Source organism: Paramormyrops kingsleyae, chromosome 14, assembly GCF_048594095.1.
Source record: "Paramormyrops kingsleyae isolate MSU_618 chromosome 14, PKINGS_0.4, whole genome shotgun sequence".
NCBI lineage: Eukaryota > Metazoa > Chordata > Actinopteri > Osteoglossiformes > Mormyridae > Paramormyrops > Paramormyrops kingsleyae.
In genome coordinates, this window is record NC_132810.1 from 8,142,836 (window position 1) to 8,168,582 (window position 25,747).

The 25,747-nt window shown below is 43.5% G+C and overlaps 1 protein-coding gene across 15 annotated transcripts in view; it reads left to right on the forward strand.

Moving 5' to 3' along the window:
* The window catches only part of ryr3 (ryanodine receptor 3), a 97,263-nt gene that overhangs the window by 37,000 nt on the left and 34,516 nt on the right, over positions 1-25,747 (forward strand). For all 15 annotated transcript variants that reach the window (XM_072699224.1, XM_072699231.1, XM_072699225.1 and 12 more), the window contains 30 exons: positions 1,189-1,324; positions 2,096-2,191; positions 2,677-2,795; positions 3,215-3,348; positions 3,538-3,779; positions 3,868-4,060; positions 5,056-5,272; positions 5,439-5,543; positions 10,134-10,237; positions 10,531-10,614; positions 10,805-10,964; positions 11,442-11,589; positions 11,838-12,043; positions 12,215-12,389; positions 12,606-12,814; positions 13,040-13,239; positions 13,393-13,459; positions 13,539-13,699; positions 13,808-13,973; positions 14,892-14,978; positions 15,072-15,298; positions 15,459-16,263; positions 16,497-16,697; positions 17,372-17,474; positions 18,113-18,247; positions 22,450-22,723; positions 22,923-23,037; positions 23,428-23,560; positions 25,325-25,428; positions 25,545-25,680. In XM_072699224.1, the coding sequence (XP_072555325.1) occupies positions 1,189-1,324; positions 2,096-2,191; positions 2,677-2,795; positions 3,215-3,348; positions 3,538-3,779; positions 3,868-4,060; positions 5,056-5,272; positions 5,439-5,543; positions 10,134-10,237; positions 10,531-10,614; positions 10,805-10,964; positions 11,442-11,589; positions 11,838-12,043; positions 12,215-12,389; positions 12,606-12,814; positions 13,040-13,239; positions 13,393-13,459; positions 13,539-13,699; positions 13,808-13,973; positions 14,892-14,978; positions 15,072-15,298; positions 15,459-16,263; positions 16,497-16,697; positions 17,372-17,474; positions 18,113-18,247; positions 22,450-22,723; positions 22,923-23,037; positions 23,428-23,560; positions 25,325-25,428; positions 25,545-25,680 (5,242 nt within the window). The remainder of the gene's footprint in view (positions 1-1,188; positions 1,325-2,095; positions 2,192-2,676; positions 2,796-3,214; positions 3,349-3,537; positions 3,780-3,867; positions 4,061-5,055; positions 5,273-5,438; positions 5,544-10,133; positions 10,238-10,530; positions 10,615-10,804; positions 10,965-11,441; positions 11,590-11,837; positions 12,044-12,214; positions 12,390-12,605; positions 12,815-13,039; positions 13,240-13,392; positions 13,460-13,538; positions 13,700-13,807; positions 13,974-14,891; positions 14,979-15,071; positions 15,299-15,458; positions 16,264-16,496; positions 16,698-17,371; positions 17,475-18,112; positions 18,248-22,449; positions 22,724-22,922; positions 23,038-23,427; positions 23,561-25,324; positions 25,429-25,544; positions 25,681-25,747) is intronic.

Genomic DNA, 25,747 nt, shown 5'->3' on the forward strand with positions numbered 1-25,747 from the left:
CAAAGCAGTATAGCTTTGATCGTAGTGCTCCCAGGCCCTAAATTGCGCTCATTAATTTTGAAATGATCCTCCCTCCCCAGAGACATTCAGTTGCAGCTGTAATGTTGAAGAATTCAATGTAACACAGTTTTATTGCCCCAGTTTCACTCAGCATCCTGGTTGGTCAAAATAGCAATTAAACCTACTATTTACTATAAGTATTATGAGCTTTCTGCTGAGAGCAACACATATCAATTCTGTATTTAGTCTTCTACATTATTCTAATTTTGATTCCTTTTGTTCAATTACTAGCAGTTAATCAGAATGAATCTTTTTTTTATCTGCCAAGTACAGAAAAGAACAAGGAATTTCTTTTGGTCTGGGTGGTGTCATGACTTATGCAAATTAAAAATCTAAATGTAAAAGTACGAATAGTAAATAGAATAAAGCAAAAAATAGGTCTTTTTCATATATACAGTATGATAAAAGATATAATTAAAAACAAAGTAATAGAAAATGATATAATAATTGATCCCCGTGGGGAAATTGTTTTTACGCCTCCCTCAACTTGCTCTTTGTAGAGTAAGTTGTCCGTGAAGGGCAGCCACCCGTTGGGGCGCCCATGTGCAATGATGTGACAAGGATGTGGACAAATAAAGAAATAATAGTAAATATAAAGTGAATAAATGTAATGTGCAAACAGCTTGGGTATAGTGCAAACGAGTCTATAAGGGAATGAAACTTGTACAGTGGGTGGTGAGATTATGAGACAGTTTCTCATGGGGCCTTAATTAGAGGAGCAATGGCCTGACGAAAAAAGATGTTTAGGTGACGGGTTGGTCCTTGTGCTCAAGACATCATTCTTGAAATCGTTTTTCATTAGTCCTTGGCCTTTCAGTCTAAATTGAATTGAATTTGGTCCTGATTAATAATTAATTTAATAATTATTATAATTTTATTAAAATATTCATGAAATGTTTATATGTCAGTTTGTCATTTCTGTTAATTGACAGAGACTGTTAAATGTTGCAGATCGCCAGCAGTTTGGTGATTATCACACTTTCTCTCCCGATGCTCTTTATTCATCCTCTATGACTCAGAGCCTGTCCTCATGCCTGTTATGCCAGCGCAGAGGGGTGTGGATGTGATGGAAGCTAAAGCTGACGTTGGACAGGGCAGGTCACCGAGCTGACGGTGTTTGTGTTTCAGGGAATGCTGACCCTGGTGTCCAGCTGCATTGACCGGCTGAGTGTATATAACAGTGCGGCCCATTTTGGGGAGTGCGCTGGGGAGGAGGCCGGTGCAGCTTGGAAGGACATCCTCAACCTCCTTTATGAGCTGTTGGGTAAGATGGGACAGCAGTATACACTCTTTCCATACCTTCCATTCGCAGTTTGTGGCTGGGGAGCTTATTGCCCATAAGTGTGTCACATGACTTCCTGGTTCGGATAATGTGGCAGGACTGTTTATGTTGTTGTTTCAGAACTAGTAACCAGCTGACCCACTTTCCCATTGTAGTAGCTTCACTATCAACACACCCAGTGAACTAGCAGTTAATCCCTATCTGAGGTGCTAATGATGTTTATCTGGAAGAGGTGTGCAGGTGATACCAGGCCTTATCATACGTAGAGATTTATATGGACTTGCTCTGGGCCTGTGTAGTTTGTACTGTAATTTCTCATTCCTCATACAAGGCTCTCCATCCCTACAAGTGCTGTGGAGGATGTCCTTCATACTGAGCTGACTTCAGATTATTGTATTTCATGGACCAAATTTCTGTGCAGGCATTAATGCATTTTATATTCCTATCATGCGGCCAGCATTGAATACATTTAAAGACTCTTCTTTTGCATTGGTTTAGGTGACCCTGCCATTTTGCTCTTGCTCAGTGCTGTGCCTTCCTCAGTAATTAGCTGGGTAATTAGTATGCATAAAGGCATGAGGCTATTTGGGAGGTGTGTTTTTTCAGAGGTGTGTTTGTTTTAACTAATTTGCTATTTTTTACCTGAAATGTGGGGGTTTATAAGTAAAGTGTGTTTTATGTTTGCAGACAATCCAACATAGAATGTCCTACAGAGTAATATCATAAAAATTAACTCTTGTCATTCACGTTCAGCTGCCCTCATAAAGGGGAACAGAAACAACTGTGCGCAGTTCTCCCAAAACCTGGACTGGTTGGTCAGCAAGCTTGAAAGACTGGAGTCATCCTCAGGTATGTCACAGAGCTGCCAACCAATAGCCTAGAAATCCCCAGTGTTGCCTTACTATCCTAACCCCGATTACCGTGCTTTAGTCCGTTTGAGAACTGCTGACATTTCAGGCTATAGAGAGGAGGTGCTAATCAGAGATTAATTGTGGGGCCACTAGCTCCTGTAATAGTGCCAGTGCCTTGCAGGTTTGACTTTGCGGTGGCCTCCTGTCCCTCAGCCTGGGTCCATTCCAAGCGATCTGGCTAGACAGGGCCACACAACTGGCTTTTTATAGCTGATATGCTTGCTCTGTGATATTGATAGGGTCTTTAACTGGGCTTCTACCATATGTGAACATTTTTGTGATAAAGGCTGACAGATATCTGAGACAGTCTTTGCTTCCACCTCGGTCGCAAGAGAAACTTCATCTGGCCTTTCAATCTCAGGAAGTCATCTTTTGGTTAAAAAATACCTTTTTTGTTAAAGATGGTTCTTTTGCCTTTTGAAGGAATCCTGGAAGTCCTGCACTGCATCCTGATTGAGAGCCCTGAAGCTCTGAACATTATCCAGAAAGGCCACATCAAGTCCATCATCTCCCTGCTGTACAAACATGGGCGTAACCACAAGGTGATACACAGCGGTGTTGAACAGATGCCTGGTGCATTCTAAACACCACCACTCAGCATACAGGAGAATTTTGACAACTTGAGAGTAGTGGGGAATGAATAATGATATGGACAGTCTGCTTGTGTGTATAGCAGACTGCGTCACCTTAACCTATTTTCAGTGAAACCCCTCTTTTTTATGCAAAGGTTATGTTATCACATTATATTTTGGGAGAAGAAAAATGTCAGCACCAGTAAAACAGGGCATCCATACAAGAGCAAAATGACATGAGGTTAAATGTTAGTATAAATGGAATAAGCACTGCAATTAAAAATTATTTGTCATGCAAAAATAGGGCTTGGAAAAACACGGGGTGTTAAGCATTTATTTTAAGTTTTTCCTACCTTGGCTCACTGTGCTTTCATTTCTGGATGATTCAGATTCTTGATGTGCTGTGTTCTCTGTGCGTCTGCAATGGGGTTGCTGTGCGAGCCAATCAGAACTTCATCTGCGATCACCTGCTTCCCAAAAGAGATCTGCTTCTCCAGACGCGATTGGTTAATGACGTCCAGAGGTAACAGGCCTGTTATGTGTGGTTTTACTATGTGACATGATTTTATCAGTAAGTAAAAATTTGTCGTGAGATATCTTCACTTTGACTTACCTTTAAAAACATATTGATATTCATAGAGAAAGCTTTGTTTTGCTTTTTTATACTATTTTTGCTTAGAGTAACTGCACCCTGGCTTTCTTTCCCTTATAGCATGAGGCCCAATATTTTCCTGGGTATGAGTGAAGGTTCGGCCCAGTATAAAAAGTGGTACTATGAGCTCATGATTGACCAGGTGGACCCCTTCTTGACCAGTGAGCCCTCCCACTTGCGTGTTGGCTGGGCCAACAACAAAGGGTATGCCCCTTACCCTGGGGGTGGAGAGGGCTGGGGGGGTAATGGTGTGGGCGACGACCTCTACTCCTACAGCTTTGATGGACTGCACCTCTGGTCCGGTGAGTTTTGATTCTTCTCTTCAGGACTGATCAGCTTCAGTAAGGCAGGTCCAGCTGCTGTAACGCCCCCTTGCTTTGAATGTCACAGGACGCGTTCCACGGGCGGTAGCCTCCATTAACCAGCACCTTCTGACCTCTGATGACGTGGTGAGCTGCTGCCTAGACCTGGGTGCCCCCAGCATCTCCTTCCGCATCAATGGGCAGCCCGTTCAGGGCATGTTTGAGAACTTCAACACAGACGGCCTCTTCTTCCCCGTCGTCAGCTTCTCTGCTGGGGTCAAGTATGTGCACATACTTCACACTCCTTCACACATGATCAGACAAAGACAAGAATGAATGATTACGCAAGCTCGCAGGATTTTTTTAACTTCTTGAAAATTAAAATTGCTGTTTCTCTCCCACACAAGGACAAACACATTTTAATAAGCACAAATGCAAAAGCTACTGATGCACTTTCTACACTAATGCACACATCTTCCTTCCATCTGTTTGTGTGCTGGCACTGGTTTTCTAGCTAAATGTCAGAGAATTACTTTGAACGCAATAAAAAACACAAGTATCAGGCTATTTATAGAGACTGAAGCTAACATTCTGCACACAGGTGTTGCTATGGTTACTTCAGATTATTTGATTGGCATGCCTGCGGTAGGAATTTATAGCTTCAGCTGACTAACATGGCACCTATGATCAGCCCTGTGCTCTCCATACTTCTTCTTGTGTGGTTAATGTTAACCAGGGCTCATGGCTTCAAGGGGTATGTCATTGAATAACTTTTGGTTTTTGTATTGCAAGCCAGATTTGGAGGTTTAATAAAGAGGCTATGCCATTAGTAAACAATCCATTGAGGACCCCACTCTGTAGGAAATGATCCATCGAGGGTCCCACTGTTTAGGAAATGATCCATTGAGGGCCCCACTCTGTAGGAAATGATCCATCGATGGCCCCACTCTGTAGGAAATGATCCATTGAGGGCCCCACTCTATAGGAAATGGGTAGTGGTTATGTTCTGGTCTTAAATAATTCATTGCTGTGCAGAGTTGAGGGACATCAGAGTCTCTGTGTATCTGTGATGGTGTAGGTGGGGATGGTGCCACCTTAGCAGGTCTGTGCCTGGGTGCCGGGTTCATGAATGCCTTTGGTTTCGCACTCATGCTACCGCAGATGTATCACTGAGATATAAAGGAAGTTAACGGCAAGTGCTTTGTGATTCGTTATGCAAAAGGAATCTAGTGTCAGCAACCGATGATAGACCCAGTAGTGGATTTGGTCTTTTCAGAGTGCGTTTCTTGCTGGGGGGTCGCCATGGCGATTTCAAGTTCCTTCCCCCCTTGGGTTACGCGCCATGTTATGAGGCCTTGCTGCCCAAGGAGAAGATGCGGGTGGAGCCAGTGAAGGAGTACAAGCGTGATGTAGATGGTGTGAGGGACCTGCTGGGTACAACCCAGTTTATGTCCCAAGCGTCCTTCATCCCCAAACCTGTGGAGACCAGCCAGGTTAGCATGCCTCTCTATGTGCACATGTATACATGCAAGGCAAAACAGGCTAAACATCCTCTTAGTTATGCTGGTGATATAGTCATACTGTTGGCGCTGCATTGTGCGCATGGGAGGCCTTCTGCAGCAGTCCTATGGTATGGAGTCACATGTCCTGTTTTCTTAGATCGTCTTGCCTCCACATCTTGAGAAAGTTCGGGACAAACTGGCAGAAAACATCCATGAACTGTGGGGTATGAATAAGATCGAGCTTGGCTGGTCTTACGGTAAGGTAGGTACACTCTGAAATAAGCATGACAAACCCCATGAGCTCTATGTATGAACACCAGTGGAAAATGACCAATATTGCATATTCTTCTGTTGTGTGCAAGTTAATCCATATTAAGTATCAGCATTGTTATTACAAAAGGGAAAATAATGGGGATATCAGTTACATATTGTACCTTATCACGTTGCTAAATCCATAAACACAGTTTGGAATGGGGGGAAACGATCAATTCTCATACAGTATATAAAGATTTAGTGTGTCAGGGTCAATGTGAAATGCAACTACTTGAAGGACATGAGTACATAGAGTATGTTTTAGGATTAAGGTTAAGATATGACCTGCATGAACTTAAATCTAATCAATTTCCAATCGTTTTTTCAATCGTTTTGAAGCTAAAAAATAAAAATAGCTACGTCATTTTGCTTTCTCTTTTATAATTTGCGGTTCAAATTAAACAGAGGGTAAGTGGAAATAAAATAAGATTGTTTTCCATTGAGCCATTGTCATCAGTTGTTTACAGAAATGCTGCATTAGTTTGCTTGTAGTTGCCATACCTCCATCTTTTTAACATCTATTACACAATAGACTGGTGTACCTAACCTCATGAATAATCAACCGAGGACAAGACTGGAAACAAAAGGTTAACAGCAATCAAAATCAAGGATATCATGGTCTGGCGAGGTGGTATATAACCAAAGTTAGTTCTGTCTTCACCCGTGTTCCGCTGTAATAAGTTTGGTCCCATTCCCAGCTGTTTTCCTTGTTGTAATAATTCAGTTAGCCTTTTCCCCATCAGATCAGTCTCTTAACAACCATTCTGGCTACAGCTAAATTTTAATAAAGTCCAGTTTATCACAAGCCAAAAGTATGGGGCCATGTGCTGTCTGATTATGGGAAAAGTGAAAATCTGGCCAAAAAGGGCCGTGTTGCAGTGGATCAGCTTTTCTGCACTGTGTGCCCTCCGCCCCTGTTCTCAGTGTAGTCCTCTATGACGAATCGCTCCATCTGTAAAGCTCCCTGCCTTCCAAGATTTTAATAGGCAACTTCTTTGGGAGGGAAGATATCTGTTATGTTAAGGTCATACTTTGTGTTCATTAAAACATTATTTTGGAGCCACAGCTATTGCAGAATTGATTTGATTTCCCTTTTTAATGAGACCTTCTTAGCCCATAGAAGTGCTAGTCTAGCCCTTGTAGAGGAGATCTCCATGATGTGTGTGGGACTTTTTTCCTAAAGGTGATATCTTTGAATTTTGTGATTCCTCATCTCCTTCATTTACTGCTGTTGTATTATCTGCTCTGTTTCCTTGGGGGCACCATTAGCTATTGACCATTTCCATGTTTTGCGTGATACCTTGTTCTCTACTAACACAGTTAGACTCAGAGAAACCCAAGGGCCTAATTGCATTTGTTAATAGTCAGCATCTGTGTACCCCAGAGTGCCCTGCGCACAGAGTGTCCTCTGCATTGCCAAACCAGAGCTGCAGCGTGAATTATTTAAATGAAGTGCATTTATGCATGAATACATTTTCCACCAGCACCGTTAACAAGTTACGCCGCAGTGCCACCACTCTCACAGAAATGTATTTCTCTTGTTCAAGCACTAAAAAGCGAAGAGGGAAGCTGACTTGTCAGGTGTAGTTTTAAGTGAGAAGATGATGATGTACAGGCCCTCTAATGGGCCTGGGGCAGCTGTCTATTATGAGCACTACAAGTTGCACTTCTTCAGTGGAATTATCCTAGGCAATTGGTGTTCATTCAGTTAGTACAAACAGCTGCTCACCTTAGACGCCTTACAGCGCTGAGCATATTTGTGGTGTGTTTTCTTGGGCAGTATTAATCTGACACTGGAGCAGCTTCAGCCTGGTGTACGAATGGATCATTTTCCAATACGCTGCAGTATAAAACACAGAAAACAAATAGTTTTAATCCTGACTTGGCAATATGAGCTGTTTGCTTACATATCATTCACCAAGAAAACCAGCTCGCATGCATCCATGTCATGTCCACTAGAGTAGTTTCAATTAGGCTTGTAAAGAATAATACTCTTACTGTGTTTGTGTGTGTAGCCGTAATATTACCATCCTTTCATTCAACCTTCAAATGCTTATCCTGTTCAGGGTCATGGGTAGGGCTGGGCATCGTTCAAAATTTTTCGTTACCAGTAGAAGTACGATTCCTTGATTTCAATACCAATGCCTGAACAATGCTTTTTTCGATACCAATATGTTTTTAAATCAATTTCAACAACAACAAGAATACATTAAACATTACAGCAACAATCTTTTATTTGAACAAATCGTTTTGTTAAGTTATTGGTTAGTTACTGGGGGGATCGATCACGATCATAACAGGACACAGCCTTTTATCTATATTTCACCCGGGCTCTTCAGTTTCATCAAAATTTTGGAGTGCGATTACATCTGTTAGGGATGCAGCGTGTGTCTCACGGCCAATGCGTGACACTTTAGAGCCTTGCCTACCGCTTTCATTGGCTCTTGCTCTGCCACTCAGTGTTGGCAACTTAGCAACTTTGTTGCTATATTTAGCGAGTTTTTAGACCCCTCTAGCGACTCGTTTTCAAAAAAGCTACTAGAGACAAATCTAGCGACTTTTTCTGGTGTTATTGGAGACTTTTGGAGACTGATCTTGGCTGATCCTGCCCTGGCTTGTCAAAACTCCGCCAGAGTGTCTCTTTGGGGTCACTTTCGCCAGTCCCAAGTCCGGATAAAGGAGGACGGTTGGAATTGTGATATACAGACGCTCCTCTACTTACGAACGTTCAAATTACGAACTTTCAGACATACGAACGAAGAGAACTGTAAATCCAAATTGTGCTCATTGGGCTCCCGTTTCCTGTCCGCAATGTCAGTTTTTTTTTTCTGCGCACCAATTCCGCCTAGTACAACTTCTGGCCGCTACTCCCACTGTGCAGCAGTGTAGCGTGCATGTTCCCAGCATCCTAGTTCTTTGTACTGGTGTATACCCTTAAGACGATGTTGAATAACGACTTATGAACATTTCAAGTTACGAACGGCCAATCGAAATGTATCTCATTCATAAGTAGAGGAGCGTCTGTATATATATATATAAATATATATATTAAAAAAAAAAAACAGGCGATGGCATCATTTAGCGACTTCTAGCGACTTTTGAGACAGCTAGTAGCTACTTTCATTGCTGAGGAGTTGGCAACAGTGTTGCCACTCCCACTTTGTCTGCGCTCCGTGTATGTGCATCCATGTAATAACGAGCTTGCAGCGGGATCACATGTAACTTATTTTGGAAATTACCCGGAAACAACAAATGCTATTTTCTGATTGCCTGTTAGGTAGCTAGTAACTCTGTATAATTTGATCGGGACAGCTATGAAAACTAGCTTAAAACTCTGTATACCTGCGCCTCGTCCGTTAATTCTATATAACGGGACACCTTGGAGGCGTTATCCCTTACGTCTCAGTGTGAGAAACACAAGGTGTTTCTATGTTAGACAGCCAATCACCAGCAACTTTAGATCTTTACTGTTTCGATATCGGAATTTGGCACCAAAAGAAAATTATTTTTTTGATTTGGAGCATTTCAGTCAGTGCCACAAAAATGCAGAAGTTCGGTACCCAGCCCTAGTCATGGGGTAATATTTTTTTGTGTAATGGTAATTAAGAGTAATTTGTTTAATGTTCAGTAATATTAATATGGATGTTTATGTTGTTGAGTTTGAAAGCAAAGAAAGAATTTGCTCAAAAGCCTAAATATTAGTGGTGTAATAGTACACAAAATCACGGTTCGGTAAGTACCTCGGTTTTGAAGCCATGGTAGGTACATTTTCGGTACAGGGGGCTAAAAGAATCAAAACATAAATTGCTTCTTTTTTAAACAGTGGTTTACTGAAAAAAGTATGACTGTCTTTCTTAAATTAAAAAGTCTCTGTCAATACTGGTGTGACCTACTAATAAAAAACAAAAATTTACTTAAAAGTAAATCAAAATAAAATAAGTAAATAAAAGTAAATAAAAAAATCTCAAGTAAATAAAAAAATATATATATCCATTATGGTGCACATTTAGAAAATTAACTGTACCTGATCTGTACTGTATTCACATTAGCAGCTTTCAGCTTCATATTGAAACTGTGCAACACAAATATTGTCTCAAAAAATACAAAAAATAACAAAATAAATAACCGTTATGGTGCAGCAGTTAAAAAAAATACCAGTGGTATACTCACCTTAACAGCGTCCAGCTTCACATAAGGACATACGCGCATTAGTGCTGTGGCTTCATCCGCTCCTTTATGAAAGTTGCTCAGGGGAAACACACAAAGGTTCTGTATTTTCTGCATTAAGTACATATGTGTACCGAACTGAAATATACTGAAATATACTGAAATATACTGTACTGAAAATTTTCAGTACAAATATGTGTACTATTACACTCCTACTAAGAAACCCTGAACTTTGGTAGTGGCAGTTATGGTCATCTAAAGGAATTATAAATAGTGTTGGCTTGCCAAAAGAGGAAATTGGAGTCCATCTTCTGCGGACAGTGGACAGTTTAGAGTTATGGTGTACATGAATGAGGACTTGTATTCTTTATAGGTGAGGGATGACAACAAGAGACAGCATCCATGCCTGGTGGACTTCTCGAAGCTTCCTGAAACTGAAAAGAATTACAACCTGCAGATGTCAACTGAAACGCTGAAGTAAGTTCTCGGTGGATAGAGAGAGGGAAAATCCTTTCAGGGTGGGCCTAATTCATTAGCCAACGTGACTGAACGATTGCCTAGAGCAGAGGAAAGGGAAACACTCTGAATGACATACCACGCCATGGCAGGGCACACACACCCACACATCATGGGCAGCATAGAGAGTCCAGCTCACCCAACAGCGTGGGCTGCCATAGATTATGAGCGGACCCCAAGAAAACCTTTACACAGTGGGTGGTATTGAAACCCCCAAGGCCACTGTTCCACCCTAATTGCATTATTTTTTTCAGGACCTTGTTGGCATTGGGCTGCCATGTTGTCCATGTCAATGTCGACGCAGAAGATGATCTGAAAAAAATGAAGCTTCCCAAGAAGTAAGAGTCTGAACAGGACTGTTTGTAGTCTAGTCCCACCCAGCTAGGTAAAAAGAAATGTACCAGAGTTTACATATCAGCAAATTGTGTATTCATATACACATTACAAGGAATGGGATTCTTTCAAGCTTATTATAGACCAGTTGTCCAGATAATACTTTGTCACCTGATCATTTTGTCTCTCTTGCAGCTACATGATGTCCAATGGTTATAAACCCACACCGCTGGAGCTTTCCGACGTAAAGCTGACACCTGCTCAGGAAATTCTGGTCGATAAGCTGGCTGAGAATGCTCACAACGTTTGGGCGAAGGACAGAATCAAGCAAGGATGGACCTATGGCATTCAGCAGGTGATGGCCTGCAAAGCGACACATTAATTATCCTGCCAAGCTGTGCATGACAGTTGGGATGTGAAAAGAACTGAGGCTCACGGTGATGATTTATTTCAAAGAGAATCTGATAGCGAAATTTCTTGGAATAACAGATTCAACATAAGCGACCATATGTAACGAAAAAATGACACCCTTTTATCTGGATGTTTTGAAAATACCATTTCTAACAGTTTAACCTGTTTGATCTATATTAGAAAAATACACTCATATATCACATTGATTCATAATTTTTGTTTTTTGCTTTCACAAACTGAACATTAAACTATAATTTCACATGGGTGCACAAATGAAGGAAACAACCAATTAAGTATTCTTTAATGCTGAAGGGACTGTCAGCTCACTCTTAACCACCCGGACTTACTGTAGCACTCATGGGTAATCAAGGCACTGAAGCACAAGAGACTGGAAATTGAAAGATGTCTTTGTTTTGTGAAGGATTTGAAGAGCAAGCGCAATCCTCGCCTGGTGCCATATGCTTTATTAGATGAGCGCACAAAGAAGTCGAACAGGGACAGCCTCCGTGAGGCTATCAGAACGCTGATTGGATATGGATACAATATTGAACCTCCAGACCAAGAGAGTGGTGAGTTGATCTGCTCTGTTCTGTGAGGCTATAGGGTGATTCAATGTAAAATGACATATTCCCTGTTGTTCTTACCCTGTAGAGTTGAGTGTGGGCTGTTGTATTCGGTGTTGGATCAGAATAGATTTATCTTCCTTTTGTATTTTGCTGGGGCTTTAGGCAATGTATATTTTGTTTTTTGAAAAATATGTCTTTTCATATTTATGGAGTACATCTACATAGGTAAGACTTTCTCTCTTTCTCTCAAGCCGGCCATGTCAGTGAGAGGCTGAGTATTGACAAGACCCGCTTTTTCCGTGTGGAGCAGACATATGCTGTGAAAACGGGGAAGTGGTACTTTGAATTTGAGGCTGTCACCGGGGGAGACATGCGTGTAGGTTGGGCCCGACCAGGATGCAGGTCTGACCTAGATCTGGGCATGGATGACCAGGCATTTGTTTTCGATGGGTACAAGGTAAGTCCCACTTGGTCACATTTATCTGCTAAATGCACGGAATATTTGTATTTGAATGCAGTCCATGCAGCTCTTATTTTTGTTAGCTTATTACATTCTGTTGTTTGAGAAATATTTTTCTCAAGTGTTTTTTATATGTATTTTGAAGCTGAAGCCATGTGACATTTTCAGGGTCACCGATTGCACATGGGCAGCCGCTTCTTTGGCCGCACCTGGCACGCGGGCGACGTAGTCGGCTGCATGATTAATATGGAGGATAAATCCATGATCTTCACCCTGAATGGAGAAATCCTCATTACAAATAAGGGCTCCGAACTGTGCTTCGCAGATTTTGAGACTGAGGATGGTGAGTGCTGTTTTAGCTGAGGAAGCCATGTTTCATGAAGTGGTGTATGTCTTGCTAATCGTCTGAGAACCCCTTGCTGTTGGTAGACTATGCTGGATAAGACTGGGTTTATCTTGAAATGCTGTCTCTCATACAGGCCTAACATTTCTTGATGAAGACTATTCCAGAAAGAATGTTTGCTTTGCCCATATAGTCTCTTCAGCTTTCTCTCTTTAGGCTTCATCCCAGTATGTAGCCTGGGTCTCTCTGAGATTGGCCGCATGAACCTTGGGAAGGATGCCAGCACCTTCAAATACTACACCATGTGTGGTCTTCAGGAGGGCTTTGAACCTTTCGCCGTTAACATGAACCGGGAAGTTACTATGTGGTTCAGTAAACGTCTACCTACCTTCGTCAATGTGCCAAAAAACCACAACCATATAGAGGCAAGTCATTATAGGAACCACACTCAACAGACGTGCAAGCATACACATTGTAGACCATGATTATCATAGAGCCAGAAGGTAATAGAAGCAGTTATTTGCATTTATCTCATGTTCTGCAATCTTATAGTGAAGATGCAGCTAAGAATTTCGGTTTCTGCTCTCGACTGCTGTGTGTGGAACTGATGGGGACCCCCATGCTGTCTGCTGAATTCTGGATGTATGCAGGTTACCAGAATCGATGGCACCATCGACAGCCCGCCGTGTCTCAAAGTGACCCATAAGACCTTTGGGACCCAGAACAGCAATGCCAATATGGTGTTTTGCCGGCTGAGCATGCCAGTGGAGTTCCAGCCCACCTTTCGGAGCAGTCCCTCTATTGACATAAATGGGGTGCTTGAGGATGAGTCTCAGAAATCCAAACACAGGTGTGAATCTCCCACCCCAGAGCCACTCAGAGCCGCTGGAAGTTACTAAGATACTTGATCTTAGTAGTTGATACATTGCTTCTACCTTTTTTATATTATTATTTTGGCCATTCGTGCCAGAAAATTATGTTTCCTGATCATTTTGGTTTGCAGACATACTGGCAAAGCCCAGAAACATCAGGAAGATGGAAGGAGGACAGATTACAGTAGCATCACGATGGTATGTAAGAACGATGTTGTAATTTTGGTAGAAGCAGCATGAGATGCTGTAGGTAACCTCCCTGTGTTCTGTTTCGCAGTACTATCACTCTGTGCGGGTTTTCGCGGGTCAGGACCCCTCCTGTGTGTGGGTGGGCTGGGTCACTCCTGACTACCATTACTATAGCAACAACTTCAGCCTCAGCAAGAACCGAACAGTCACTGTTACTCTGGGAGATGAGAGAGGGCGGGTACATGAAAGGTATGTGCACTGAATCACTGCTGCTTAAAATTAGCATCAAGCTGCCTTTTCCTTTAGGTGTAATTAAGTTTGAATTAATTTGCCAATTTTGTGTCCTTTCTTGCGTAGCATTAAGAGGAGCAACTGCTACATGGTGTGGGGAGGGGACATCGCCAGCACCTCCCCCTCCTCTGGCCGCAGCAACGTGGACTTGGAGGTCGGGTGCCTCATCGACCTGGCCACTGGCCTTGTGTCTTTCTCTGCTAATGGCAAGGAGCTGCCCACCTCCTACCAGGTACCTATCATGGAATGGTTCAAGACTACAGGAACATGTAGGCAAGCAGTGGATGTGTAATGAAAAGAGTTTGAGCGAATGCATGCGCAAGACTCCTTAGCAGGAGAAACCCATGTGTTTACTGCACTTCTCTTGCGGACTGTTTATCATGATTGCTGACTTTGTTTAAAAAGCCAGGAGCAATCGCTATAGAGGACCACATGTCAGAGATGAACATGCTCCAAGTTGCTTCCTGGAAAACAGCCCAGTAATATATTACCATTGTCAAGAACAGTGTTTCCCAACCCGGTCCTTGGAGACCCCCAGACAGTCCACATTTTTACTCCCTCCCACCTCCCAGCAGGCAAAAATGTGGACTTTCTGCGGGTCTCCAAGGACCGGGTTAGGAAACACTGGTCTAGAAAGCTGTTTAGTTTTTTCACCTACATACTTCCGACGTGGGTACATTTCGCAGAGATACACAGATACTAGAGCACAGTTACGCACATGACGCCTAGTGACTCGGCTTCCCCTTCCGTCAGCTATCCCCTTGTCCTGGGCCTCTCATATAGGCTTCCATTTCTAACACCTTGTCAGAACGGAAAGCCGGGTGACATGGTTCAGCGGCTTCTTCCGATAAGATGAAGCCTGAGCAGGGTCTGTCAAAACTGCCACTAGTGCTGCTTCGTTCTTCTCGGCAATATACATGCCAGCTACTGAACTGTGGACAAGGTGACAAAATTGCAACTGGGGGACAGTGGCACTGCAGATGAATGCAACTTGGAGTATTCAGAGCACAGCTCCATGCGGCACCGTGCACAGCTACCCTCCGCATGTTTGTCATCCTGATGCTAAACTGCAGCATCTTGCTTTCTTTATGTGGAGGAGTTTACAGATAAATGTATAACGGAAGCTCACTGTGCCCTGTCTCATGTTCAGGTTGAGCCCAACACAAAGCTGTTCCCAGCAGTGTTTGTGCAGCCCACAAGTCCCAATCTGTTTCAGTTTGAGCTGACAAAGATAAAGGTTTGTTGGTCTTGGATCTTCAAGCATTGGCTCGAGGTGTTTTCTAGGCGCGTTTTTGCAGCATTTTGATCTGTGACCTTGCACTTCCTGCAGAATGCCATGCCCCTGTCATCCGCCATCTTTAAGAGCGAGCACAAAAACCCCGTGCCGCAGTGCCCGCCCCGTCTGGACGTACAGACCATCATCTCTGTGCTGTGGAGCCGGATGCCCAACACCTTCCTGAAGGTGGAGACTGCCAGGGTGAGCGAGAGGCATGGCTGGGTGGTGCAGTGCCTGGAGCCCCTGCAGATGCTGGCTGTGCACATCCCTGAGGAGAACAGGTCAGGACACATGCGCACCCACGTACTCAGTCTGTAACACGCACACACAGCTGTATGCTGCAAGTGAATCAGACAAACACTCACATGAGAACGTGTACAGCTGAAGGCATTCAGGTGCATCGTCTTGCATATCCCCAATGACAAGTCTCCTTGTCCCCAGGTGTGTGGACATAATGGAACTCTCCGAACAGGAGGACCTGAGGAAGTTCCACTACCACACACTTAATCTCTACTGCGCCCTGTGTGCCCTTGGGAACACTCGGGTGGCACACGCCCTGTGCAGCCACCTTGACCAGTCCCAGCTGCTATACACCATCGATAACCAGTATCTGTCCGGCATGTTGCGAGAGGGCTTTTACGACGTGCTCGTCAGCATTCACCTGGAGACGGCAAAGGAGGCCCGGCTCATGATGAATAACGAGTTCATCATCCCGGTGACCGACGAGACACGCAGCATCCGCCTCTTCCCCGACGAATCCAAGATCCACTCGCCTCCCGGCGTGGGCCTCAGTACCTCGCTCAAGCCCCGGCTGAACTTCGTGCCACTCTGCTTCATCACCACCAAGCGGGAGCAGCACCTCTACAGCCCACAGATCCCGCTGGACGCGCTCAAGGAGAAGGCCATCAGCATGCTTACGGAGGCCGTTCAGGGCGGCGGCCACCACATCCGTGACCCAGTGGGGGGCAGCGTGGAGTACCAGTTTGTGCCCATCCTCAAGCTGATCGGCACGCTGCTCACCATGGGTGTGCTGGCCAGTGAGGACGTGCACAAGATTCTGCTGCTCATTGACCCCAATGTCTTTGGTGACTCCAAGGAGGAAGAACCAGAAGAGGCCACCAAGAAGGAGGAGGTGACCAGCAATGAGGAAAAGGCCGTGGAGGCAGGAGAGGAGGAGGCCAAGGATGCCAGGCAGCCAATTAAGGGCCTGCTTGAAAAGAGACTGCCTGAGTCTGTCAAGCGACAGGTACAGAGCACCAGAATTTTATACAGTCAATGTACATTTAATATATACATTATATATACATATATACTTCTATGTGTGTGTATTTTATTGTTGAATTGAATAATTTCCAGCCAATTCCTCTTATCACACAAATAAAAATGTCATAATTCTGCATGGATTTCCTTCTCCCGTTTGTGGCTTTCTTCAGTTGGTTTAGCACAGATAATAATCCCATAAGTGTGTCTGTGCCCTAGATGTGCGAACTGCTCCACTACTTCTGTGACTGCGAGCTGAGGCACCGCATCGAAGCCATCGTGTCTTTTTCAGACAGCTTTGTCTCCAAGCTTCAGTACAACCAGAAGTTCCGATACAATGAGCTGATGCAGGCCCTCAACATGTCTGCTGCCGTCACCGCCAAGAAGACGAAAGAGTTTCGCTCGCCTCCCCAGGAGCAGGTGGGAACCTGCAGAAGTGCTGCAAAGGGAAATGCATACAGCTGCTGGCGTACTGCTCTCTGGTTCTGACAGTTTCGCAGTATTTAAGTTTTTTTGCTGTCTCATATTTGTAGCTGCTGTTTCATTTATGCTTCGATGTGTCGTTTATTATGGCCGCAACCGAGAACGGCTGTCACGATCTGTGGCACCTTAACATTGTTCCAGTGGTTTTGGAGTTCTAGGGTTTGCAGCAGGTACTGCACTCATAAGGAGCATTATTTGTATGTAAATGTGTGATGACATGGATGAGGGACACATCTATGACCCTGTGATCAATTGATGTTACTTTTTTGAGATTGCCTAGGTTTTTCATTGAGTTACTTGGTATGTTTATTGTTTGTGCAAAAGGTAGTGCCTTAGGGACTGTGAGGTTCCAGCCCTACGGCTGGGGAAAGCTTGCGTACCCAAGGTTTAGTCTACGCCTGCCCCAACAATTACACCAGCCTTGTTTTTCCCATGTAATTTACACTGCGATGCTGTGCTTTGCCGATTTGTTTGGCTTTTCGGTCCCACAGAAGAAATTGTCTTGTGTGACACTTCCGGGTCCGGGGTTGTATACCACTGATGGGATGAGCATTTTGCTGCCATTGTTTTAGTAGCCACCATGCTAGCTCTGTAATTTTTCTTATTTCCAGATTAATATGTTGCTGAATTTCAGCATGGGTGAGGATTGCCCTTGTCCAGAGGATATCCAGGAGGAGCTGTATGACTTCCATAATGAGCTGCGCCTACACTGTGGTATGGGCAGAGTCTCATATTGTCACTCTGTATGTGGGATGGGTTTCATACTGTAGCTAGAAATTGGACACAGATAACCAGCTGTCCTACAGTAGTCATTCAGCTTTAAAATTTTCTAGAAGTACTTCTGTTTTCTGAATCATGGTCAACTCTGGCCAGTTACATGATGCGCTAAGGACCTGTTCTGTGCAAGACAAATCAAATGCCCTCCATAAGAAGAAAGAATGGCAATGATTAGCTCTGCTGTTAAAGCAACACTATTAAAGCAAAAAAATGAGGATGCCTTTGGTCATCAGTCTCATTGCTCTTTAACATGTTATTCTTTGCTTTCGGATAGTATCAATTTATCTTACAGGAACACTGTCCCAGACATTTGCATCTGCAAACAGTTTTTAAACATTTGTAGTCTTCAAAAACAGAGGTCTTTACAATCTGTTTTCTTTTACACAGTAATGGCAGTGTAAATAAGATCTTACCTGACCTCAAATTAAGATCTAAATCAAAGTCCTGAGGGACCCATTTTCATATGAAACTCTTTGTCTTTTGTCTCCATACTCAGTAATATTTTCTCATTTAATGCCAGGATGATGCCTGGGCAATTACATGAACTCTGCAAATATCTATGCCTGTTCATTTAGGAATCCCCATCGAGGAGGAGGAAGAGGAGCAGGACACTTCCATCAAGGGCCGCTTACTGGCTCTGATCTACAAGATCAAAGGCCCCCCACAGAAAACCAAGGAGGAGCCTACAGTGGAGGAGAAGTCAGCTCCCAGTAAGGGCGTACTCACACTCGACCCGCTTGTGATGTAGCACGCCCAAACACATCCCCCTTCCTCACCTCCCTGCTGGTCCGCGCTCACATTGCACTTAATGTTCCAGGCCCAAATGATTTCATCATCACCATGCGACCTTTTGTGTCAAAGAATGCCAGAAGAAAAGTGGTGTCACACAGCACAATGGAATTCATGATTAATGTCCTTATTTTGTAACTTATTTGGAGTCGTTTGGTCACATAGCCCATGGACCTCTTACAGATGTATCAAGTATGCAACAAAGTGGTTTTCATTTAATTTTAATTAGGTGATCAGTGGTCATTGTTGACACACCACAGCACAAAGTGCACAACAATGAAATGGCTTCTCTGCATTTAACCCATATGTGACATCGTGACATAGCAGGGGGCAGCTAATTCAGCGCCCGGGGAGCAGTGCTTGGTGGCGGTACGGTACCTTGCTCAGGGTACCTCAGTGGTGCCTTGCTGGTTGAACCAGCAATCTTTCAATTACAAGTGCGCTTCCCTAACAATTAAGCCACCACTGCCCAAACTTCCAGTTGCACTGCATGTATAAGATAGTGGTGTATTTTACCAAATACTCTGAGTTTTTTTGAGTTGCATCCTGTTATTCCTGGATATTCTCATCAGCCAAAATTTCCAGCAAACACTGCACCTCTGCAGTAGGCCAAAGTGATCCCTTTGTCGCTATATTTGTTAAATGTTTGTTGCTACACTTTCTGTACAGCCTACTCCATCTGTTCCTTCCAGGTCCATTTCATGTATAGTCTAAATGTGCTTATGCATGTGCCAGCCGCTTCCTTGACATCACATCTGCGTTCCGTGCTCAAGCACAATTAGCGATCACGCTTGACGGGTACAGTCGATGGCTGCTTGATGGCAGGAGAGCTTGTGATTTTAGCAGCCAGTTGATGTCTGAAAACATCAGCTAATCTGACCAAGTCATCATTTTATTCAAGCCAGTAATACTAGTGCCCTGCACAGGCCTCATGGAGTAGGACTCTGAGATTATGGTAAATAGCGATTGCTATTTGATATTTGTTTAGATTATAAGTAACTGACTGTTGCCACAACCCTTCTATTCAGTCTATTTTACAGGTATTCTGATTTATATTTCAGCTACCAGTGATATGAACGTTGATACCTACATTTCAGTTTGGTTTAAAATGTGTTTTTAATGGAAATGTGACACCTGCATTAAACCTTGGCCAGTGGGCTGCCTTCTAGCTGTAAAGGGAGGCTAAACAATTCACAGTGGGACTCTGGATTCCAGTGCTGGCACCTGTATTGTGCTGGTGTATGAAGATGCGTATGCTCTTTAGAAGCAAGAAACTGCTGTTGTCTGCTTGAAACTACCATTCGATGGGGGTTTGGAAATCACCATTTAAATGAAAAATTTGATTGCAGTAAGTACACTCTGGGGTGTTAAACTTGCACTAAGGTCAGTACACTGTGTGGTGCAGCAGATTTTTATTGGGCTTGAGACTCTATACTGCATGTCTCAGCTTGATACCATCCAGCTACTGGTTCCACCGATCATGTGGTACCCAGCCTATGATCTGCAGCCTGAGCATCTTTCACAGACTCAAATGAAACCTACACCTGTTATTTTAATTTGTTCACTTAGCTAAGTGGCACATACATATAACCAAAATAGTATATCAAGTCAGTGTGTGAATATCTGCATCTTCTAACAAAACTATGTCACACTGAGGCCCCCAGAAGTCAGACTGGATAATATATACGTTTATAAAAGGACATTTTCCCTAAAAAATAAACATGCACTGTTTTAAAACTAAAGTTAATCATCAGTGTGTTTACTTCTGAATTTATCATTAGCGGTTTGTTTGTTTTATGTCACCTCCCAAAAAGCAGTTTTGTCCTAATTGTTAAACAACCAAATGAAAAGCTTTGAGTGAAATGCCAACTGACTAAGGGCATTCTGAATAAATGCAAATAATACAGACTATATTAGCAGAAGCAAGTGTACCAAATGTGATTAGTATTCTCTTGTCTAATTACAAGCAGTACAGTTGAAATGACTGGTGCTGGATTTCTTGGCACCTAGAACGTCATCTCATGGCATTAAAAGCACTGTGGCAGCAGGGATGTGAGCTGTTTATGAGCCCTTTAAAAGGAGCATGGGGTTTGCATGCATTCCAGTGATCACAGTAATTGAAATCAGCTTTTAAAGAGTTGTGAGGAGCTTGGGCCATTACATTAGTTTCTGTGGTAGCACATTTGTTGTGTTGTGTTGTGTTTGGCCTGTGCCAAGGAGCGGAATTTTCTGTATCGATTTTTTTTCCAGGACGAGGAAGTGAAGATGTCAACTTAGCATTTTTACTCTGGCTTTGTGGTTTATTCCTCAGCCATGACCAGGAAAATCTGGCATGGATGGGAAAGTTTAGAGAGCAGTTGGAGGTTTGAGGAGGTAGGGGGGCAGGGCTTCTTCGGCCTAAAGGATGCACCTGACCAAAGAAGGTTTGGGGCACATGGGAGAGAGGTCGGACTCTGATTACAGTCAGCTCCACATTGCGTTAGCAGGGCTCCCCCTGAGCCAGGGAGCCACCTGTTAATCTCCCCCGGTTATGCCAAGTTTGCAGTTACCCCCCCCCCCCCCCCCAATAATTGGCCCAGTCTATGGGGGAAGGCGGGGCCTATAAATGGTGTTATTTATGACCACTGCAAGGCATGCTAGCTAGAATGGGACCAGCAGCTGTGATAGATGTGCCTCGGTACCGTAAATGTTAACTTTCTTGACAGCGTCTCCTCTTGAACAATGGAGGTTGGTAGACACTGTGTGATTCCACTTGGGGAAGATGGTGTAGTGGTGGCATGGATGATGGAATGAAGGACCTGATAGGTGCGAAATGTGGCGGACTTCTCCTGTCATGACTGGCGAATAGAATTTACCCTTTAGGGTTCCCGACACACTGGAGCTTTGTGCAAGAGAGCAGTGCGCTTTTATTTGGAAGAATCTATCGTTTGCACCTCAAGTGCCTTGTCCAGGCAAAACTTGGGAATGTGGTAGATCTCTGTCCAGAGATGCCTTTGCATAACCCCCCACTTTATGAGTGTTAACCATCGTATTGGTTGTCGCTGAGCAGAACATTCCACAGGCCATCCAATGCTCATCTGACGAGTGACATGCATGGCATTAGGAGGTGTAGAATCAGAATATAAACCACACCAATTAGTCACGTCAGAAGGACCCAATGACATGCAAATGTTATGCTCAGCTTTCGCATAGGTTTAATCAGTTGTTTTGAAATGATCTCTGTTCTAAATTGGATCTTTATCCTGTGTTGCTAAGCAGCCTTGATATTGATTTAGTTTTAATGAAGCTTTAAGGTATACCCATACAATAGCTGTCCAGACAAACTGTTGACCACAAGCAACATAACATTATTAGTACTTCTAATTAGTGCACCATTATTATAAATGATAATGTCTCAAAATATATTATGCCTATAAAAAATGACATATAAAATGGTATTAAGGTATACTTTCTTCATCCCAGTGCAAATTTTGTTAGTAGACAGCCCAAAAAAATTGTGCACTTTAGCTTCATCGATGCTGTTTATATCCTATGAATATAAATGAAATTTTATTCTCCTGAAAAAAGGCGAAGGAGCATACAGGCTGTAAATACACCATAATGGCTGAATTCATCACTGACAGGTGCTCCTTTATGGCCTGCACTTGTTGCAGCAGTTACAAGCGGGATCACCGGCACAAACTGCGCCTTTTCTCCGCAGCCCTGTGGCCCTGCTGCGTTCCAGCAGGCGTGTCAGAGCTGCACGCCATAGCTGCACACGCCATAGCTGCTAGCTAGACACAACAGGCCACTTACTCTACCACGCACATCATTTTCGGGGATTGCCGACAAGATGCCAACCCTGATCACTGTGGCCAAGAGACTGTGACTGTGTTGGGTTAGAATTTGGCTGCTTTTTGTTTTCTATGCATGAAAAAGTACTTGATTTAACTATCACTTACCTTTTTCGTTAGTTAATCAAATGAGGAGGAGATGATGCAGTTTCCCATTAGTGTCACCAATTCACATAGGATTCTCAGCAGACTCTAAGGGTCATATCATTGTAAGTGTTTATAATGACATAGTTAATATGCAGTTAATCAAGCTGAACACTAATTGCCTTTCCTCGCCGTAACCTCCCCAGCCAATCTGAAGGAGCTGATCTCCCAGACCATGGTGAGCTGGGCCCAGGAGTGCCACATCCAAGACCCGGAGCTGGTGCGGGTGATGTTCAGCCTGCTGCGACGGCAGTACGACAGCATCGGTGAGCTCCTGCGGGCCATGCGCAAGAGCTACAGCATCAGCGCCGCCTCCGTGCAGGATACCATCAACCTACTAGCCTCGCTGGGTCAGATCCGCTCGCTGCTCAGCGTACGCATGGGCCAGGAGGAGGAGCGGCTCATGATCGACGGCCTGAGGTGTGCATCTCTCTGCACCTGTGCTCAGCCTAGCCCTGCGGCTCTCATTAACCGTGCGTTTTGAATAGGATTATTACCATAAGTGTCCCACGTAGCTGGGAAGTGTCATGGATTGTCATTCTTACCGGTGGATATGTGGGAGATGAGCCAGGAATGGAACACTCAGACAAACCATGCAGTGGTTCTCTCCCCTCTCTAGTGACATCATGAACAATAAAGTGTTTTACCAACACCCCAACCTGATGCGGGTCCTGGGCATGCATGAAACTGTGATGGAGGTGATGGTGAACGTACTTGGGGGCGGCAAGTCTCAGGTACGGGGGGGGGACTTGCACTGGGGGTGGGGGGTAAAGTGAGTTTTATTTTAGTGATGATTTAACTGCCATGCTGTTAGCCTGCCCTCCTTTCCTTTTGTTTAGTTAATGTCTTGTCTACGATCTGTGTTCCTATTTAGAAACCAGCCATTTAAAATAGATACATGTAAATAAGGGTTAGTACTAGTGGATGTACAAGTCTCATAAATATGTTAATGTAAATGTCATGCATCTACACTATTTCAGTCGGAGGATGATGTAGCATATTGAAAATGCACCCCGGTGGGAGTATTAGTTAGCATTAGCATTTTAGTGTCTGTAGTCATGTATTTATTATTTGAGATGTGAACATATCATGTGAGCTGATGTGAAGTTCATGCCACTCTGCAGGAGATCGCCTTCCCGAAGATGGTGGCCAGCTGCTGCCGCTTTCTGTGCTACTTCTGTCGGATCAGCCGTCAGAACCAGAAGGCCATGTTCGACCACCTGAGCTACCTGCTGGAGAACAGCAGTGTGGGACTGGGTGTGTAGAACTATACCTGGGCTGGCAACAGTCGGTTCTTAATAAATTAAATCCCATCCACCTTAGGCGGATATAATAATATCAACCTTAACTTTATGGCAGCTCTGTAGTTGTATTGCTGCAGTATTCTGGGGGACTTGCACATGCATTCACTTCAGGAAGGATTTGTAGGTAATCACTGTAAGGAGCTCCTTGAAAGTTTAAATCTGAATGTGTAACTTAAAGCTGTTAACGGACTATCAGTTTGGTTACAGGAATAGAATTGCATTCTATACTGAGAGTCAAAATGCTGCCACCTGCTGTTTTGTGACAGCATATGCTTTTATTTAGCCTTGTGGTTGTTTTTGGGGCAGTGGGGAGAATTAAATAATTTAAATAAGGTGGGTATATTACAGTTTTATTATTAATGTAGTAGTGTGGCAATATAGATTTGCTGAATTACTGAATGAACAGAGGTCAGTAGTTTCCAGGGGCCAAATTCTTAAAGTAAGATAGATAGAGTATAAGACAGGACTTGCTCCAGTTTGGTATTAAAGAAGCAAATCCTAACTAACTTTAGGAATCCTATCTTATCTAAGGTTAGGAAATCCTAAATACTCATTCTCACAACGTTTATCAATTTTTATGTCTGTTACCAAGTAACCAACGTTACTTTTCACAACTCACAGAGCTATTTTGTGACCCATTAGCATTATATTTTGTCAAAAAAGAGCATCACATACTTAAAACTAATAATAATAATACACCACTTTGTCGTAAAGAAGAAAGCATCATGAGTTGAACAAGGTGAATTTGCTATTAAATGCCTAATCATCATGTTATGATCTCCTATGAGTTGGATGTTCATGGCATAGTATCCTTTGCAGTACACATATGTTGCCTCATCCTCCCCACTGTGAACTCTCAAATTCATTCCCTTATTTTAATTAAATTGTGGCCACGTTTTCTTAATTCATTCCCGGAGCAATTTTTGTAATTTTTATGACAATGTCATGAACGGGAGTCTGCAGGAAACTGCATGTAATGAGCAGCCAAATCGCTAATTGCTGTTGCCACCTCGGTTAAATTGCAGCGGACTGAGAAATTTTTGCTGTGCTGGTCACTTCGCTTCACATGCCAAGTTTGCTGTTCCCCTCCTGTTTAGCAAAAAAAAAAAAAAAAAAAACAAGAAAAAAAGAATTACATTTCGCAGTTGCACCACAACTGGGAGAGCCCCATGTCGCCTGGTCAGCCTCTCCAAAGCTGGTCATAGTTGCTTGGCTATCTGCAGGATCATAGCTTGGGGTAGCTTAAATCTACTAATGAGCATTTGGTCATCAAACCATAACACATCGTTACAGTGTGTCAATGAAGAAATTATGCCTGGTGACATTTTCTTGGTTGTCAAAAAAATATAAAAGAGCAGAAATACGGATTAAATAAGTTTAGCTATAACTAACAGTGTGGTGGCCAGTGAAAGTCAGGACAGCTTAACGATCATCCTGATGTTAGGAGTTTTTTTTTATTTTTTCGCCAGTTAGAGAGCTTGTGTAATACACTTTTCCTCTCTTATGCTCATAATAATGACTAAGGAACTGTTCATCTTTAATGTTTTTTTTCCTAAATGAGGTAGTAACCCTAGTTACCATGGTTACCAAACAGTTACGATACGATCTGCAAGTTAGGAAGTTTCTATAATTCAGCCCCAGAACTGTTAGAAACTGGAGGCACTATCAGACTCGCTGTGTAATGTCCCCTGTAATTCTCATGTTTGTCGGTCTGTAGCATCTCCTTCTATGCGGGGCTCAACCCCTCTGGATGTAGCCGCCTCATCAGTGATGGACAACAATGGTCTGGCGTTGGCACTAGAGGAGCCAGACCTAGACAAGGTGTGTATGCTGTCTATGCATGCGAGGGGGAGTGGCAGGGAGCAGTGGTCGGCTGAGGATGTCTTCGGAAAAGAGGCTGAGGCAATCCTTAGCTGAGGTCTGGTTATATGATATAGGTGGTGACATACCTGGCTGGCTGTGGGCTCCAGAGCTGCCCAATGCTCTTGGTGAAAGGATATCCTGACATTGGCTGGAACCCTATCGAAGGCGAACGCTACCTGTCTTTCCTTCGTTTTGCTGTTTTTGTCAATGGTATGTCATACCCACCGATCACATGACCTCACTGACCATAAAACCCAGATAGACACACATAATTGAA